The 16,678-nt window shown below is 43.2% G+C and overlaps 2 protein-coding genes across 8 annotated transcripts in view; one reads left to right on the forward strand and one right to left on the reverse strand.

Annotated features, from left to right (window-relative positions):
• OXNAD1 (oxidoreductase NAD binding domain containing 1) overlaps positions 1-8,662 on the reverse strand; it is a 42,089-nt gene extending 33,427 nt beyond the window's left edge. Inside the window, exons 1-2 of one of the 6 annotated variants that reach the window (XM_043509097.1) lie at positions 7,439-7,513; positions 7,190-7,234 (exon numbers count right to left, since the gene is read on the reverse strand). Coding sequence is in view for 1 of the 6 variants with exons in the window: in XM_043509096.1 (XP_043365031.1) it covers positions 8,524-8,589 (66 nt within the window). In the remaining 5 variants the exon portion in view is untranslated. Of the gene's footprint in view, positions 1-7,189; positions 7,235-7,438; positions 7,514-7,774; positions 7,962-8,041; positions 8,296-8,523 lie in introns of those variants that run through there. The other 5 variants (XM_043509096.1, XM_043509099.1, XM_038391549.2 and 2 more) reach the window with 5 other exon arrangements.
• Positions 8,560-14,974, forward strand: DPH3 (diphthamide biosynthesis 3). 2 transcript variants are annotated; one of them, XM_038393160.2, is made up of 3 exons: positions 8,560-8,695; positions 11,949-12,023; positions 13,390-14,974. In XM_038393160.2, the coding sequence occupies exons 1-3, from the start codon at positions 8,588-8,590 to the stop codon at positions 13,450-13,452; spliced, it is 246 nt and encodes an 81-aa protein (XP_038249088.1). In that variant the 5' UTR covers positions 8,560-8,587; the 3' UTR covers positions 13,453-14,974. The 2 variants fall into 2 exon arrangements, with proteins under 2 accessions (XP_038249088.1, XP_038249089.1); XM_038393161.2 differs by lacking the exon at positions 11,949-12,023 and having other exon boundaries at positions 8,564-8,695.
• The last annotated feature ends 1,704 nt before the right edge of the window (positions 14,975-16,678 follow it).

The raw sequence follows: 16,678 nt of genomic DNA on the forward strand, positions 1-16,678 counted from the left end.
TGTCTTTCTGTTAGTACATGCCTCTGGGTTTTTTTAGATTGAATTACCATAATTCTTGATCTCATTTTTAGGATGCATTTTACTGATGTCGCAGCCTCTTCATGTCTACAAGTATTCTTAATCTCTCATTCACATTTAAAAATCTTACTTTGACATACACTGGATTTGTGTATTGATTTTAGAATGGATTTTTTTTCCCCTCACTGTGAATTCTTTAAAATGGCAACAATCCGGTATGCCTGATTATACTGTATGTTCCTAGGCTTTCACTAAGAACTGCATTGGCTGGTTACCGAATAAAGTCTCTCGTGAAAATCAAAAGCAGAGCTTTCTTAAGTAGATCCCTCAAATGGAATGCATTTATTATTTATTTAAAATGCCCAATTTCAGACTTAAGAAGTGTTTGCTGATGCTGCTACTTAACATTTCTCAATTAGTGATAACTTTGTAGTGTTTATCTGCACAGTACACTGCAACTTTTTAATATAGGATTCTATAAAAGTGTCTTGTCATAAGGCAGCAGGACTGAACAATGGTTTATAAACTTTTTGCTGCAGTATATGCTTTAGAACAGGGGCCAACCTGAGCCTGAGAAGGAGCCAGAATTTACCAATGTACATTGCCAAAGAGCCACAGTAATACGTCAGGTTAGCAGCCCTGTTAGTCTATATTCGCAAAAAGAAAAGCATAGGAAAAGACTGGAATACGTCAGCACAGGAAAAGACTTGAATAGGCAGCAGGTAGCTTTTTCCCTTAACTTCAAACCCTGCTACTGGCAGATAACTAACATCATGTGACAACATCACAATAGCAAAGATGCTAAGTACATTTCAGAAAATCAATAGCCAACTGTTAATAAGGGATATCAGAATATCTAAGGCTTTTTGACATAATTGACAAAATTATAAAACAAGTAACATCACTGTTCTTTTTCAAAGATGCTTCTTGTTTAATCCCCCAATATCCTTAAAAACCAGTTCTACTAACCATAACAACATCTGCTGGTAAATGGCCTAACTTCAGAATCCCACTGCAACTTACTTTTAGGGATTCAGTTTGGGTGGTTTGTTTTAAACAGTTGTGTTTTGAATGCGTTTGCTTCCCTTCAGTAATTTGATAACATTGAAGCTAACTTTCTTTCCACCTTTATATGACAGCAGGGCCGGCCCACAACATTTTGGCACCTGAGGCGGGGAGCTCAAATTGATGCTCCCATGCCCCCTCGCTTGGGCCAAAATTTATAAAGGTCTCAATTCTGCCTTCTTCCTGTTCTACTCCTCTCATGGTACTGCTCTGCTGTCTATCCCAATAAAGGAGAAATAACGACTTAAAATGCCTTGTTCAAAAATTGTAAGTAACACTTAATTTTCAAACGCCTGTACAGCAACTGACAGTTTTCAGAGTAGCAGCAGTGTTAATCTGTATTCACAAAAAGAAAAGGAGTACTTGTGGCACCTTAGAGACTAACTAATTTATTTGAGCATAAGCTTTCGTGAGCTACAGCTCACTTCATCTTTGTACAGCAAATGTAACTTTTCTTGTCTGCATAGTAAACACTGGCATTTTTATCTGTTTGAATAATCAAAGTGGTGCTTTCTGTGCCTTCTTGGTTGCAAAGATTTGAACTGCTTCCTGCTGAAGGTCCACTGTCTGGGCCAGCTCATGCTCTATTGAGATGGTTGCAAGGCCGACCAGCCTCTCCTGTGTCATTTTGGAGCATAGATGTGTTTTTATTAACTTCAGCTTGGAGAAGCTGTGTTCTCCACTGGAAAACTGTTACAGGAAGTGTTAGAAGTATGCGCAGAGCAACAAAAGCATTTGGAAAGAGGGTAGTCATCTTATTTGTGCACATATATTTCAGAACAGCCTTTGGAGTTGATCCTGCTGTAATGTATCTTGAAAAGGCTTTCACTTATCACCTAAATCACTTGCATCAATATCACGCATGTCATCATGTGTTAACACTGACTCTAGTGCCGTGCATTGCTGGTGTAGGTCTTCTTCAGGTATAGTGAGGAGTCTTGGAATATAAAACAACATCCCAAATATACTGATGTGTCCCTTGAGCTGCATGAAACGTTCAGCTGACTGTATTGCACAATCTAGCACCTGGTTAAAGAATTCAACTTTGAATTGTTGTTTGGGGTCTCTTATGGGATTATCCCATGCTTCGTAATCAAAATGTCGTCTTCTTCGGTGACTCTTGTATTCTTGAATTGGCGGGAAAATAGCTTGAGTGTGAAGTTCCTCTGCCAACTTCTGTGCACTCTTCAGAATGTTTTGAAATCCCTCATCTAACCAGTAAGAATGTAAGGATGACTTTGTTTTGTCTAGCTGTTCCATTACTCCAGATATATCACTATCAAGACCTCGGAGTCTCTTGCTTACAATGTTTATTTCAAACAGTATGTCATGCCACAACACTAAGCCACACAGAAATTTGAAGTTACGTATGTTTCTGGTGATTCCATTTCCCTCTGCCACTGTTCTCCCACGAACAGTTCCTGTCATAGCATTATCCTCCATAATGGCAACTATGGCATCATCTATCTTCCCAATTTGGTGTTTGATAGGCTTTATCGCCTCCACTCGACTTTCCCATCGTGTGGCACTCAAAGGTTTCAGTGTCAGAGAGGATGTTCCCAAATGCTGCTTCAAAATTTGCCATCGATGAGCTGATGCAGAGAAAAATACATAGATGCTTTGAATTACATTAAACATTCTGCCGCCTCACTAAAAGCTGATACTGCATCACTGACCACCAAGTTCAATGAATGAGAACTGCATGAGACAAAAAAAGCTTGAGGGTTTAACTCTCAGATCCGTGTCTGCACTCCTCTGTTCTTTCCTCTCATGTTGGCAGCATTATCGTAGCCCTGACCTCTCATGTCAGCTATTGCAATTCCCGTATCTTCCAGCTTTTTAAGAAGCACATTTGTCAGACCAGCTCCTGTAGTTTTATCAATGTCAAATTCTAGAAAATGCTCTCTGACAGTCACCACTGCAAGGACATTTTCAGTAGATTCTGTTGTTGTTACAAAACGCACCATTAAAGTCATTTGTTCCGTATGGCATATGTCAAGTATGCAGTCCAGAATAATCGAGTAATATCTTGCTGACTTCAGATCTGCCACAATCTTCTGTTTGACTTTTGTTGCCAATAACTGTATGATCTCATTTTGATTTGTTTTTCCAAGGTAGTGGTGTGCGTACATTACTTGGGTGGTGACTGCTCTTAGATGCTCCTGGAGTACAGCATCAAAGTCAGCCATCAGCTCCACAGTTTTAAGGAAGTTTCCATTGTTTGGCACATACAGCTGATCTGAAGTGCCACGCAGTGCTAGGTTTTGAGTAGCGAGCACTCTCACAATGACAACGAGCCTTTTCAGAATATTTTGCTAGTAAAGAGACTCTGATGCAATCTTCTCTTGATGCTGATCATCTATGGTGGCCTTTAACCTTAGTCTCATCTCAAGCTCTTTCTACCTATGGAATGCTCTCTGGTGATTTATTGCCTTCTCATGGCATGCCAGATTTCTAGCCAGATTTTTCCTGTCCTTTATTCCTGTAGAACCCAATGTGGCTGGAACATTAGACTGGAAGAGTTTGCAACAAAAACAGCATTCTGGGTTTTTGAGTACATAAGCCATGGTTTCTCCACTATGTCACCATTAGGGATTTCATACCAGTAATGTGTTGGATAGAAACTTCTATTTCATTGTCTTTGGGGAACATCAAGTTTTTCACTTGCTGTGGCCCAGGCAGTACAAGGAAGTCCCTCAGGCTATTGCTCAAGTGGGTCCACAGTCCTGGATCATTTAGACTTAAGGAACTAAACTCAGCAGCAGCTGTTTCTTGCGCCTCCACCACACTCTTCTCTGATCTACACTTTTCTTCAGGAATCTGCATGGTTACATCCATTTGAGATGGAGATACAGATGCTACAGTAGCTACCAGGTCATCTGCGCTCTGACTAACTGGAAGATCAGGCATCTCCTCACCACTCATATCCTCACTGGGGCTGGAAGGCTCACCGTGAACATTTGTGTCTATGTATCTCAGGAGAGCTCCTTCCTGCTTAGATAGATAGAAAAGCTTCCTTTGCTTTCTTTCTTTTTCTAAATCCTGCCCCAGAAGGACATTTTCTTCTTTCACTCATGACTGCTATTCTTTGCCAGCTATAGTGACTCTCAACACTCAATTGAAGGGGACAAATAAGTAGGCTGGTAGCAGGGCCTGAGTGAGGGAAGATATCAGCATCTTAAGGGCCTAACTGGCTCCTGGTACTTCAGTTGACTGCCTGTTCTCCGCAAGTGGGTTCAGGGAAGCAGCAGGAAACTCCTTGAGAAGCTGGTGTTAATCAGTCCAGGCTCCTGGGGGTGTTAGAAAGGTACATAAGAGGCTCGTCCTCCTCTTTCCCTGCAGCTCCTGCTGCTTTGTTATTCCCTCTCACCTTTTCTCCTGCCTGCCTCTTATGTCTCTTGTGCCCTCCTTCCTCCAGCACAGCACTCCACCATCTCTGTGCATCTAGGGCAGAGAGAATACATATGCACCAGCAGCAGATACAATTTTCTAAACCCTGGGTCTTAGTGGCACTCCCACATAGTCTGGCACTTCAGGCGGCTGCCTCAGTTCGCCCCATGGTAAGGCCAGCCCTATTTGACAGTGCCATTTCCTTCAAGAGGGGAGTGGTTTTTATCTTTAAATTAAGACTTTAAAAATGGGGGAAGGCAAGGCCAAAATATGAACTGAATAGTAAGTCATTATAGTGAACACAAAGAAATAGACTCAGTTTTGCTGTAAGAGCTGCAATACTCAGTCAGGGCTTGAAAGTTTACCTTAACACACACAATAGTCAGCTAAAGACTAAGACCGTATCTACACCAGCTAGCTTCTAGCGGCATAGCTGTACTGATCACTTGTGTAGCCACTCTGTCAAGAGGAGAGAGCTCTCCTGCCAACATAATAAAGCCACGTAACGAAAAGCTCTCCCACCAACATAGAACTATGCACACTATCATTTATGCGGGCAAAACTTATGTCGCTCAGGAGGTGTTCTATTTCACACCCCTAACATTAGTTTTGCCGGCACAAGTGGTAGCGTAAACATGACTGTAGGGCTTGTCTACACTTACAGCACCTCTGTAGCGCTTAGTGAAAATGCTACCTACACTGACAGGAAAGCTTCTCCCATTGGTGTAGGTACGCCACCTCCCCAAAAGGCAGTAGCTATGTTCTCCTGCTCACATAGTGCTGTCTACACCTAGAGTTAGGTCGATATAACTACATGGCTCAGGGATGAGGATTTTCCATACCTGCGAGCAACACAGTTATACCAACATAAGTTGGTAGCACAGACCCAGGCTAAGCCTACTAGTTAGTGGAAAAAAATCTGTTCCACCAAGCATGCTCCCTCAAAGCTACCCCTACATGATTAACATGGCAATGTAAATTAATTCCCACCCCCAACTAAATCAATTCTAACACATCACCCTATAATTAATAAATTCCAAACTCTCCTATAAATGAGTTTGAGTTCCTCTCCCTAAACTAATGAATTCTGCGCTAGATATTCTATCCTAGAAATTACTTCTGGATGTTTTCTGTTCCCATTAATTAATTCCCGCCTATTAATGAACCATAGCACTGTCAAGTAAAGGTGGAAAGAAGATTTAGCTTCAACTTTATCAAACTACTGAAGGGAAACAAACACATTCAAAACACAACTGTTTAAAACAAATCAGCCAAACTGAATGCCTTTGCAGCGCATCTTTAAAAAAAAAAAAAAATGATGAAGTGCTTTGATAATAAGCACTCTATAAAATGTGTTATTTTGGAGCTACTGCCCTCCTAGATGGGCACAAGGGCTTTAATTTGCCCAGCACCTCTTCATTTGAATTGTTCCATTCCTTATTCCCATTTCCACTCCTCTTCCTTCCCTCCAAGAAAAGCAGCAGCAGTTCCAATCACTCTATTCCTCCCTTTCCCCCTCAATCCTATTAGAGATGTGGTGCTACTTCCTTGTTCCTCTCCTTCCACTCAGGACAGCACTACAGTGGATCCAGTCTGCTTGCTCCCTCTCTAAGAACAGAGCAAGTAACTCAGGAGATGCTTTACTCCTGGCCCACTCACCCAGGGCTAAAATTCTGTTTGACCACGGTAAGTATATATTTTTTTTCTCCAAACAGTATCAACTGTCTCAAGGACAGTAAGCCATTTTAGAAGATGACAGTAAAATATGTTTGTAGAGTGCACTACTGTAAATTTCACTCCACTAATGTTCTGTTAGAAAACAACATATAGTAGAACCTGAGTTATGAACAGTGAAGTTATGAACTGACCAGTTAACCACCACATATGGAACCAGAAGCAGGCAATCAGGCAGCAGCAGACATACACAAAAAAGCAAATACTGTACAGTACTGTGTTAAATGTAAACTACTCAAAAAAAAAAAAAGGGAGAGGGAGTTTAAAATAATTGACAGGGTAAGGAAACAGTTTCTGTACTTGTTCCATTTAAATTAAGATGGTTAAAAGCAGTATTTTTCTTCCATAAAGTTTCAAAGCCATCTTAAGTTAATTTTCAGTTGTAAACTTTCGAAAGAACCATGTTTTATTCAGTTATGAACATTTCAGAATTATGAACAATCTCCATTCCCAAGGTGTTCATAACTAAGATTCTACTAAAAAGAAAAGGAGTACTTGTGGCACCTTAGAGACTAACATTTATTTGAGCATAAGCTTTCGTGAGCTACAGCTCACTTCATCCGATGCATCCGATGAAGTGAGCTGTAGCTCACGAAAGCTTATGCTCTAATAAATTTGTTAGTCTCTAAGGTGCCACAAGTACTCCTTTTTCTTTTTGAGACTACAGACTAACACGGCTGCTACTCTGAAACCCAAGATTCTACTGTACCTACAAAAAGCTGCCAGGCGTCTTTTCCTCTTTCTTAATAGCATAACAAAAGGGCCTTAAAAACAAACGCTTCTGTAGAAGAGTCACAATTGCAAACTTTTATTTTAGAGGTATCCTGAAACTGGTTGCTGTCACTGATAATGAGCATATATAAGTAATAGGTTTTATGTACGTACATACATGTGTGCAACCCATTATATGGGATCAACACCGCTAGATTAGGTTGTAGCATCACGTGGAAACATTTGCTTTCAGCCACTCACATCCACTTACGAATGTCACTTTTGGAACCGATATTGCTATTGGCCTGTATTATATTTCTAGTTTCAGAGTAGCAGCCGTGTTAGTCTGTATTCGCAAAAAGAAAAGGAGTACTTGTGGCACCTTAGAGACTAACAAATTTATTAGAGCATAAGCTTTCGTGAGCTACAGCTCACTGAGCTGTAGCTCACGAAAGCTTATGCTCTAATAAATTTGTTAGTCTCTAAGGTGCCACAAGTACTCCTTTTCTTTTTATTATATTTCTGTCACACTTGGTGGAACTCGCAGCACAGGAAACATCCGACCAAAGCTAGGACCAAACTATCTCCGCCCCTTCTCCCAGAGCACGACTCTTCCCGCAGGAAATGCACCGGTCCTACCCGGCCACCTTAGCTTCCCGCTGACAGCTGGGCCCCATGTCACCCCCGACCTCCCTGCGCGCTCTGCTCACGGAGTCCCGGGCCCGGCTCAGCGGCGCCGCGCGGACAGGGCCGCTCTGCGCGCGCGGGCCCAGCGCCCGGGTCTGGGGGGTTCCCTGGCTCAGGCTCCGCGCCGAGCCCCGGCGCCGCTCTGGGCGCTAAGTGCGGCACGACGCACCTCTCTTCCCTCGCTCTCTGGCAAGGCCTTGCCCCGCTTCTCCGCCCGCGCCTGCGACGGGTTGCCTAGGCAGGTCCCGGCCGCCTGGGCCTCCCCCCGGGCGGAGACAGAGAAGAGGGGCCCAGCCAAGCCTCAGCCGCCAGCCCAGGAAGAAGCGGCGGGGTCCCCGGGGATTTGTTGCCCACGCACGCACACGGGCAACTCACTCCCCCTTCCTCCCGCAACCGCCTTCCCGCGCACGTGCTCCCGGCACCCCAGCTGCCCTACCGGCGGCGCATCCGCATCATGTGATGGGGGCGCCCGCCAACCGCGACGCCAGTGCCATCCAGAGTCACGTGATCGAGGCCATGCCCCCGCCGCTCGCCCAGGCGCCTACGGACCAGTGGCCCGAAGCGCGCAGGCGAACTACCGCCTGCCCCGTCAGGACCTGTGCCCCAGGGCGGGGGGGGGTTCTGGGGGAATAACTGTGCTTGCCCCGGAGCTGCGCTGACGGGACCAGCAGCTCCATTTTCCCCTCTCGCTAGTTCTGACACAGGCTCTGCTCTCTCCCTATTGGCTCCCCGCGGGCTGTGACGCATGTGGCGCAGTCTGTCACAGAAACGCCCCCCGCCGTCTCGACAGCGAATGGCACGTGAGCGATGGCCCGCTGGGAAACGGATTCCGGCGCACGCGCAGTGCGTTTCCGGCTTGACGGGCGATTGGCGCACACAGAAGAGCAAGCCCGGAAGGGGCGTGGCGGCCTACTTGACCTGAGTACCGCGGCAGAGGGACGGCGCATGCGTAGTTGAGAGGCGACGGCGGCGTGGGGGGGCCATGTCGGTGTTTCACGATGAGGTGGAGATCGAGGACTTCGAGTACGATGAGGAGACCGAGACCTACAGCTACCCGTGCCCGTGCGGGGACCGCTTCCTCATCACCCGGGTACGGAGCGCGGGGCGGCCTCTCCCGATCGGGGCGCGGGGCCCGCCCTGGGGTTCGCCCCGGTGCTGGGGAAACGTTACCAACGGCCGCCGGCTCGGCCTGCCAGCGGTAGCCGTGGCTGAGAGCCCGGTGCGCTGCGCGGCTGCCGCGCTCGTTCTCGGGCCGGGGGCGGCGCGTTGCGATGGGGGGCAGAGGGCGGGTTGCGGCCCGCGTGGCCCAGGTAAAGGCAGGATATTCCTGCCTCTTGGGCAGGCGTTAGCCGCGGGGCTGTTGTACGTAAAAGCCGGGAGGAAGGTGTTGTCAGTCCTCCTTCGCCTCTTTCCACTGCAGGGTAGGACACAGAGAGTCTGCAGTAATTGGGCACAAACGCATGAGCAGGCTGCCCTCTGGTTTTGTTTCAAATACAGTTTCTCAGGCCTTTTCCTCATCATTTCCCCCCCCCCCCCCAGTTTTAACTAGTTATCTATGACACCTGTACAAATGGGGTGGGGCTGCAGACATTCAGAGACAAATACTTCCGATGACTTAGAAACAGGGTTAGCCAAACAGTCAGTGTTAAGAGTTGTCAACTGTGAATAATAATGATTCATTAACACCTGAGTCAGCATTGTAATCCGTGTCCTCGGTGCTAAGAAAACGTGTATTTTTCCATCGCGGTAACGAACATGTATTACCTATCCCCCTGGAAAAACATAGTGTAGAGTCAGACAAGGCACTTTAGTTCCACCAAAAAGCAAACTAGATGAGCTCAGCGGTAGGCCCTCCCACCCAGCTCAATGAAAAAGAGTAATGGGATCATTCATTTTTTAAGAATCCTTTATTTTTGGCAGTACAAAACAGTCACTGTGTCAGAATGAAGAACATCACTGAAATATAACAAAATATGTAGCATGCATAAAAGGGTGTGAAATTAAAATCTGCAATTAGAAGTATAAATAATCTACTAGAAAAATCAACATCTATGTATGCAACAAGTGAAGTAATAGAAGACTAAATTGTGCACCATAGTGTTTAGAGGATGGGAGATTACTTACAGATATTAGGATTTTTAATAAATTTTCAGTTACAACGGATGGGGGGATCACATTCCTGGAGGTTCAAACCCATATTTAATGTTATAGGAATGTACATCCATTTTAAGTAAAGTAAAAGCTCTGTTATCCGGCCCTGTACCATCTGGAAAGTTTTATCAGCTGGTATTTCTAATCTTCATAGAAAGTTCGGTTTATAGTCCGGCTGGCGCGGGGTCGGCAGGCTCCCTACCTGGCTCCGTGTGGCTCCCCGGAAATGTTCCTAGGCAGAGGAACAGCCATGAGGGGTTCGGAGTGAGGCACGGGGTGTGGGCTCTTGTAGGGAGTTGGGTATGAGAGAGGGGTTGGGGTGCGGGAGGGGTTCGGGATGCCAGATCCGGGGAGCACTTCTCTCGGGCAGCTCCCCACAAGCCTCAATCTGTCCTGGCTGCTCCTAGGCGGAGGCGTGGCAGGCAGCTCAGCGCGCTGCCCCTGCCTGCAGGCACTGCCCCTGCAGTTCCCATTGGCCATGGTTCCCAGCCAATGGGACTGCGGAGCCAGCGCTCAGGGCCAGGGGCAGTGTGCAGAGCTGGCTGCTGTGCCTCCGCCTAGGAGCAGCTGGGACAGGTCACGGCTTGGAGGGAGCCGCCTGAGGTGAGCGCTCCCCAGATCCGGCACCCTAACCCTCCTCCTGCGCCCAAGTCCTGCACCCAAACTCCCTCCCTCTTAGTTAACTGGCATTTTTCACTTACTGGCATGCCCCAGCCCCCCAGTGTGCCGGATGAAACAGCTTTTACTGTATATGGATTATTTGGGAGAGGTAACAACCAAAGTATGAAGCTAGAGCCCCAGAAGGCACAGAAACAAAAAGGAAAATAGCAAGAAATGTTTTTTATGGTTTGTTTTTTGTTTTTTTTTTTTTTTTAATTTCGTGACTTTCAGGTGCATAACACGATTGTTAGATTGAGAACCACAAGAATCCATCTTGGGGTTGTATATTTTATTGTATATTGCATATAAAAATTTACAGTAAAAATTTGCCTGTGAGAAGGATTTCATACAAGGTAGAACAGTGCCTTTAGGACCAGATTTTTAAAGGTATTTAGGTGACTAGGGGGATTTTCAAAGGCATCTAGGTGCTTTCAACCTTTAAAAATTTGGCCTTTAGTGATTATTTTGGAGCCACGTTCTATACACAAGTAGTGACACATGGAAAAAGCACTAGGGTGCTGAATAGGGAGGCAAATAACAGTTGACAAAGACAGTCCCCGTTGGCAGATCAAAGGAAACTGAAGAAGTTTTGACACTGAACCCAAGAAATCAGTCAGTCTGGAAGTCATCTGACGCCAAAGAATAAAATTGTGTAATAAAAAAAATACCAGAAACACAAATTTAGAATTAAAAAGGAATATCACAATACTAGAAATGTTGTGAGATGTGATTGCTAAAGCTACTAGCAACTATCAATATTTTCACTGATACTTTATTTGCTATTAAAAATATAAACAAACAGTAACATCCATCTGCACAGTATTAACAAAGGTAAATGATGAAGTACTAAGAGTAATAAAAATAACATTTTAAAAGTAAATCATTTAAAGGAGTGAAACTTGTAATCCACTAAAAGAACAGGAGTACTTGTGGCACCTTGGAGACTAACAAATTTATTTGAGCATAAGCTTTCATGAGCTAGAGCTCACTTCATCAGATGCATTTGGTGGAAAATACAGAGGGGAGATTGATATACACACACAGAGAACATGAAACAATGGGTTTTATCATACACACTGTAAGGAGAGTGATCACTTAAGATAAGCCATCACCAGCAGCAGGGGGGGGAAAAAGAGGAAAACCTTTCATGGTGACAAGCAAGGTAGGCTATTTCCAGCAGTTAACAAGAATATCTGAAAAAGAAAAGGAGTACTTGTGGCACCTTAGAGACTAACAAATTTATTAGAGCATAAGCTTTCGTGAGCTACAGCTCACTTCATCGGATGCATTTGGTGGGATGATTCTGTCCATCCCTCCCCTCCAATTTGCTCCCTTTAGTCCTCGTGACTAGCAAGGCAGCTAATCCTCAGTAAGGACAGAGTGAAGGTAGCAGATATTGGTGAGCACTCTAGCTCACATGAGCAAGCTTATAATAGCTAAGCAGCACATTGGCTCAGGTGGAGGAATGCAACCTTACACCAGCAGTGCAGCACAGTTGCGGAGCAATGACTGTGTCCCTGGCTCTGTTGCAGGAGGATTTGGAGAATGGGGAGGATGTGGCCACCTGCCCCAGCTGCTCCTTGATTGTGAGGGTGATCTATGACCAGGTGAGAATGGGGCCAGCCTAGGGGTGAGCGGGAGCGTGGGGATGCAAGTGTCTGTCTTCCTTGGTGGCTTTGTGGCAGCGGGTGACACCGTCAAGGCAAACAGGTGTCAGGGTTTTAAAGATGTACCTATCAGGGTTTATCATATTAACAGCATGCTGGCTTGTCCCAGAGGACCCCAAGCTCCCCCTAGAGTCAGCTGTGACTGTGTAAAACACTTGTGAAGATGTTAAACCTCCACACTAGTTTAAAAACATGTTAATTTTAACATGTTGGTTGACACACTGTTTTCATCTGGACAAGTTCTGAGCCTGGACATCTGACTGCAGGCATACAGCTGCCACTGGTAGCTATAAATGGCTCATCCAGGTAGGTAACTGTCTCCTGAGAATTTGCACTCAGGCCCTGTCTACACTAGGAAATTTCTTATCTGTATTTCAGCAACCAGTGTGGTTGCACTGGTACCACCCGCATAGGTGTTAGTATAGATGGCTGCAGACAGTCTTTCCCTCATGTGGCTAGATCTGTTCCAGACAATTATGTGACACAACAGTGGTAATGCCAACAGCCAATTTACATTTATGCTGCCACCATTGCCAGCAATGGTGGGAGATCTTCCATGAGAAAAAAAGTCATTGTAGATTCATTCTTTTGGGCTTTTTTATAAATTAAAGGGGCTTTCTAAGGATAAAGTCATGTATTGTAAATAAATGTTTTCACATTTCGCTGCTCCAGCCGTCCATCAGCACAGCTTTGAAGTTCATAAAGATAATTGAGATCTAATCGTATATGCATATGTTCAAAAACCCAGAGTGAATAAACATTTCAAACTAGCAGAAACAGTCCTGTGCGCTAACTAGATCATGTCAAGGAGCTCACATAAATCAAATGTGAAGTTTCTGTGCCATATACAGGAGCTAGTTGTTGTTGATAGTATTTTTAAAACTTTGAAAATAAATATTGAATTAGATTTTTTTTTTTCCAAAATTCACATGTTAATAATTGTTTTCCCCAATTCCCTCTTACCAAGTTGGAACATACTTTAAAATAAACTCCTTTTTGGTAGGAGGGTACATAAAATGGTTCTTATAATAGGAAGCTAGTTACAACCTTAATTGTAGCAAATTACAATCCATAATCCAAATTAGCAATGATGTTTTTTAGTTAGCTAAGTGACAAGCCTATTTAAACATACTTGTATGTTATCAGTTCTTGCGTATTTTTATATGAAAGTTTAATTTCAGGCTTCAGTTTCAACCGTGCCTATAATAAAACTGTTTTGCCATTAAACAAAATTATCTTGCATTATACTGCTTGTGGGGGTGGCAGTGGAAATTAGTTATAACACTATTCATTTTTGTTTTTTTAGGAACAGTTTGTGTGTGGTGAAGTAGTCTCAGTTCCTACAAGCAAGGAATTGGTTAAATGCTGATGAATGCTATATGGACTCTGCTCTTCTTGAACAAAAAAACCTCAATGTGGAAAAGACTCGCAGAGTTCTGTACTTCTAGAGATGTTTGCTCTTCAAATACCGGTGCAGTGATTGGCTACTATCAATCAACTGTCTCTAGTAGTGTGAAATAAGCCAAAACATAAGTGGGTTTGTGCCTGAAAGCGCATAATTCTTAAAACATTTTACAATAATTTAAAGACTTTGAGAAGCTCTCCAGGATAGGATGCAAATCAACAAAAGCTTTTTCCAGTCTATTGCATATAAGGTTGTGAAATTTGTATACTAGGCCTAGCTAAAGAGTAGTTGTTCTCCAGTCTCTGGACCTTGTTTCTGCACAGAATGAAATAGGTGGATCATCAACCGCTGGGGGCTTAAGAAAAGGTGGGCTCTATTAATTATATATGTTACAAAATGGTTCACACATGGAGAAAGTTGGACTGTTAGAATTGTAGAAGAATTTTTCTGGTTGGGCAATAGACAGTGTTCTGGTTAGAAACAAACAGCTGCAGTTTCTGCCTTCAGTAGGTACAACTTATTTGTGGAACCTGTCATATCTGTTGCTTGCTGCATTAAAGTAAACACATCTTTAGTCCTAGAGTCTTAAGCAATCATGTGGTAATGGCTACCAAGCTAAACTTACTTAAAACAAACTAGATAACTTCTGATTCCCTTGTTTAGATTGTGTGAAGAGAAACATGGTGGGCCACATTCAGTAATACTCATGCAGTCCTGGTAACTTCCCATGAATCACCTTCACTCCCAGTGGGGTGAATAAGTGTACCTGTGAGTAGCATTTGATCCACTTTTTTCTGAACAACTTGGATGAACTCCTCTGACCCTACTACATCAGTCAATAAGGCTGCAAGTTATTCTCAGTGCTGTTTGTCAATGTACGAATAGTGTAGCTATGTTTCTGTTGTACTTCTCAACATTTATATTAGGCTTTACCAATGTAGACCCTGGTCCAGTAAGTGCTTTCCCAGCAGGAGTCTTTTCATGAGTACAGGTTTGCAAATGGTGGTCTTAAGACAGAGAAAACCTTGAAAGAACACACTCCAAAGCACTTTATTCTTGGGCTGCTTTACAGATTTATACTTTATAACGCTTATATGGTTTGTTTACTACTCGCGTCACTCATCTTGGGCACTGAATATAAAAAAGTCCGTTTCACTATTTCTAGCTTTCCTGTATTAACCCAATCTTGCAATAAGTGAGTTTGTACGTGTTAGAGGGGAATAACTACATGTGAACAAAATCATGGAAAAAATTATGAGGGTTAGTAAAACCTTGTTTTTGCAAAACCTAGATGGTTCCAAAATGTTTCCATTAACTAAAAGTTCTGAATCTGAACTGGATGATGCTATGATTCTAACAAATAATTGTTTCATTGGTTGGTGCTGGATTCCTATGTTTAAAAACTGCTGTTGGTCTCGATTTATTTAAAATATATTTTTTACAAATATTTATTATGTTTATTTAAATGAAAGTTTTTCAAACTGTATTATTAATTGTAAGGGACCATCATTTATTCTGATTGTATAGCACCTAGAACAGTGGGTCCTGTTGTATTGATACTGATTTTAAAGGCCTAAGGAGTTAAAGATCTTTGTAAACTCTTTCACCATCCAGCATTAAACGGTGATAGGCTCAGAGTTATTTTTGACAGGAACCTTGGATTTACTTGGTTACTGGCAGACACGCAAAAGCATTAATTCAGGTTGACAGTTGATTGATTAAACAAAAAAGAGAATAAGGAATTAAAACAAATTTTTATATTGAAACTGTGGTTGAGTGATTATACAAAACAAACTTAGTCAGACCCTATCAGTCTCCTTCCTTTTAGAGTAAAAACAACATTAATAATCTTCCTGATGTGTGAAGGGCATTCACTTACCCTGCTGTTAACAGAGAGATACAAGGTAGTGTAGAAACAGGGTAGAAAATAAATGGGTGAAACATGTCTTTTTGTTGATATTTTTGGAAGACTGGACAGCTGGTTCATTACAAGTGGATGCTTTAGCTGGCAAGTCAACCATGACACCTGCTGCTTACACCCTGGTTCAAGCTCTGGTCATGGAGGTCATCTGATTGGATCCTTTCTCCTTAACAAGGAAGGATGAATGCAGTATAGTTAATTTCAGGATTCAATGAAAAGCCCAGAGAATGAGAGAGTAAAGAAGGGGGATAGAAAGCAATACAACAAGGGAAGAAGCAATTAGAGATTCCACACTGATTGCGTGAAGACTGGATGTCATGATGATGCAATGACTTTCAGCACTCTCAGATGAAAACAAAGTTCCTTAAGTAAGAATAAGGGTAGCTGGTTTTCCTCTTGAGAAGAAAGTCCCTTAGCCTCATCTACTCTTTCTGACTTGAGGCTGCTGAGATGAGTTGCAATGCTGGCAAGCTGGGAGATGAGCTGTGGATAATCTCTTTTTAAGATCTCCCTTCTGCCCCCACCACCCTCGTCCCCCCAAAAAAGGTAGTAACAGTGGATGACACATTTTATCCTCGTTATTTTGTACACCAATTAAATCTATTTCTGTAAAGCCACACTTGGCATAGGTAACTTTGTTCCCACATTTTCTTGTTTACTAAATATCTCACCACAGTCCTTGACTTATATCAGTAGGCCATTTTTATTTGGACTAATTCAGTTTTTCTATTTGGTTTTCTTTCACCTGTCCATAACATTCATTTATTAAAAACAACTTGATCCGTTTTCCATGGTTAATTCCTAGGCAGGCAGAAAGTCTTAGGTGGTTGTTACATTTTGTGAACTTTTATGTACTTCACACAGTTGAGCTCAGGGTACATTTTTAGGTCCAATAATCACAGTAACCCTACTGGGACTGGCTGCCCACTAGTGTAATATAAGAAATGTCCTTCCTTTGTTTGTACTAAATTTATCAGAAAAATCCTATTTTCCAGCTACACTACATCTGTAGTCATGGGAGTGGGTCAAAAGTGATGAACAGGACTGTGCTGTCAAGTGTCTGCTTGTATCATTATACCTATTGTATTTCTACACATACTATTATCATTAAGTAATCGAAGAGAGGGATTCTAGACATGACAGTTGTTCCAAGAAAGTAACAAGGTTTTATATTTTTACCGGTAGTAAACCAAGAACTTATAAATTATGCTTCTTCAGAGAGATGATAAATACAGAGCTGGAAGCAATAGCCCAGCTGGTACGTGAAGG

Source organism: Dermochelys coriacea, chromosome 2 (assembly GCF_009764565.3).
Source record: "Dermochelys coriacea isolate rDerCor1 chromosome 2, rDerCor1.pri.v4, whole genome shotgun sequence".
In the NCBI taxonomy this organism is placed as follows: domain Eukaryota; kingdom Metazoa; phylum Chordata; order Testudines; family Dermochelyidae; genus Dermochelys; species Dermochelys coriacea.

What these genes read in the sequence shown, in the direction of transcription:
- DPH3 (XM_038393160.2), top strand. Translation starts at nt 8,588, where the DNA reads ATGTCGGTGTTTCACGATGAGGTGGAGATCGAGGACTTCGAGTACGAT. An exon ending in ACCGCTTCCTCATCACCCGG is followed by an intron (nt 8,696 to 11,948) that starts GTACGGAGCGCG and finishes GCTCTGTTGCAG; the next exon opens with GAGGATTTGGAGAATGGGGA. An exon ending in TGAGGGTGATCTATGACCAG is followed by an intron (nt 12,024 to 13,389) that starts GTGAGAATGGGG and finishes TTGTTTTTTTAG; the next exon opens with GAACAGTTTGTGTGTGGTGA.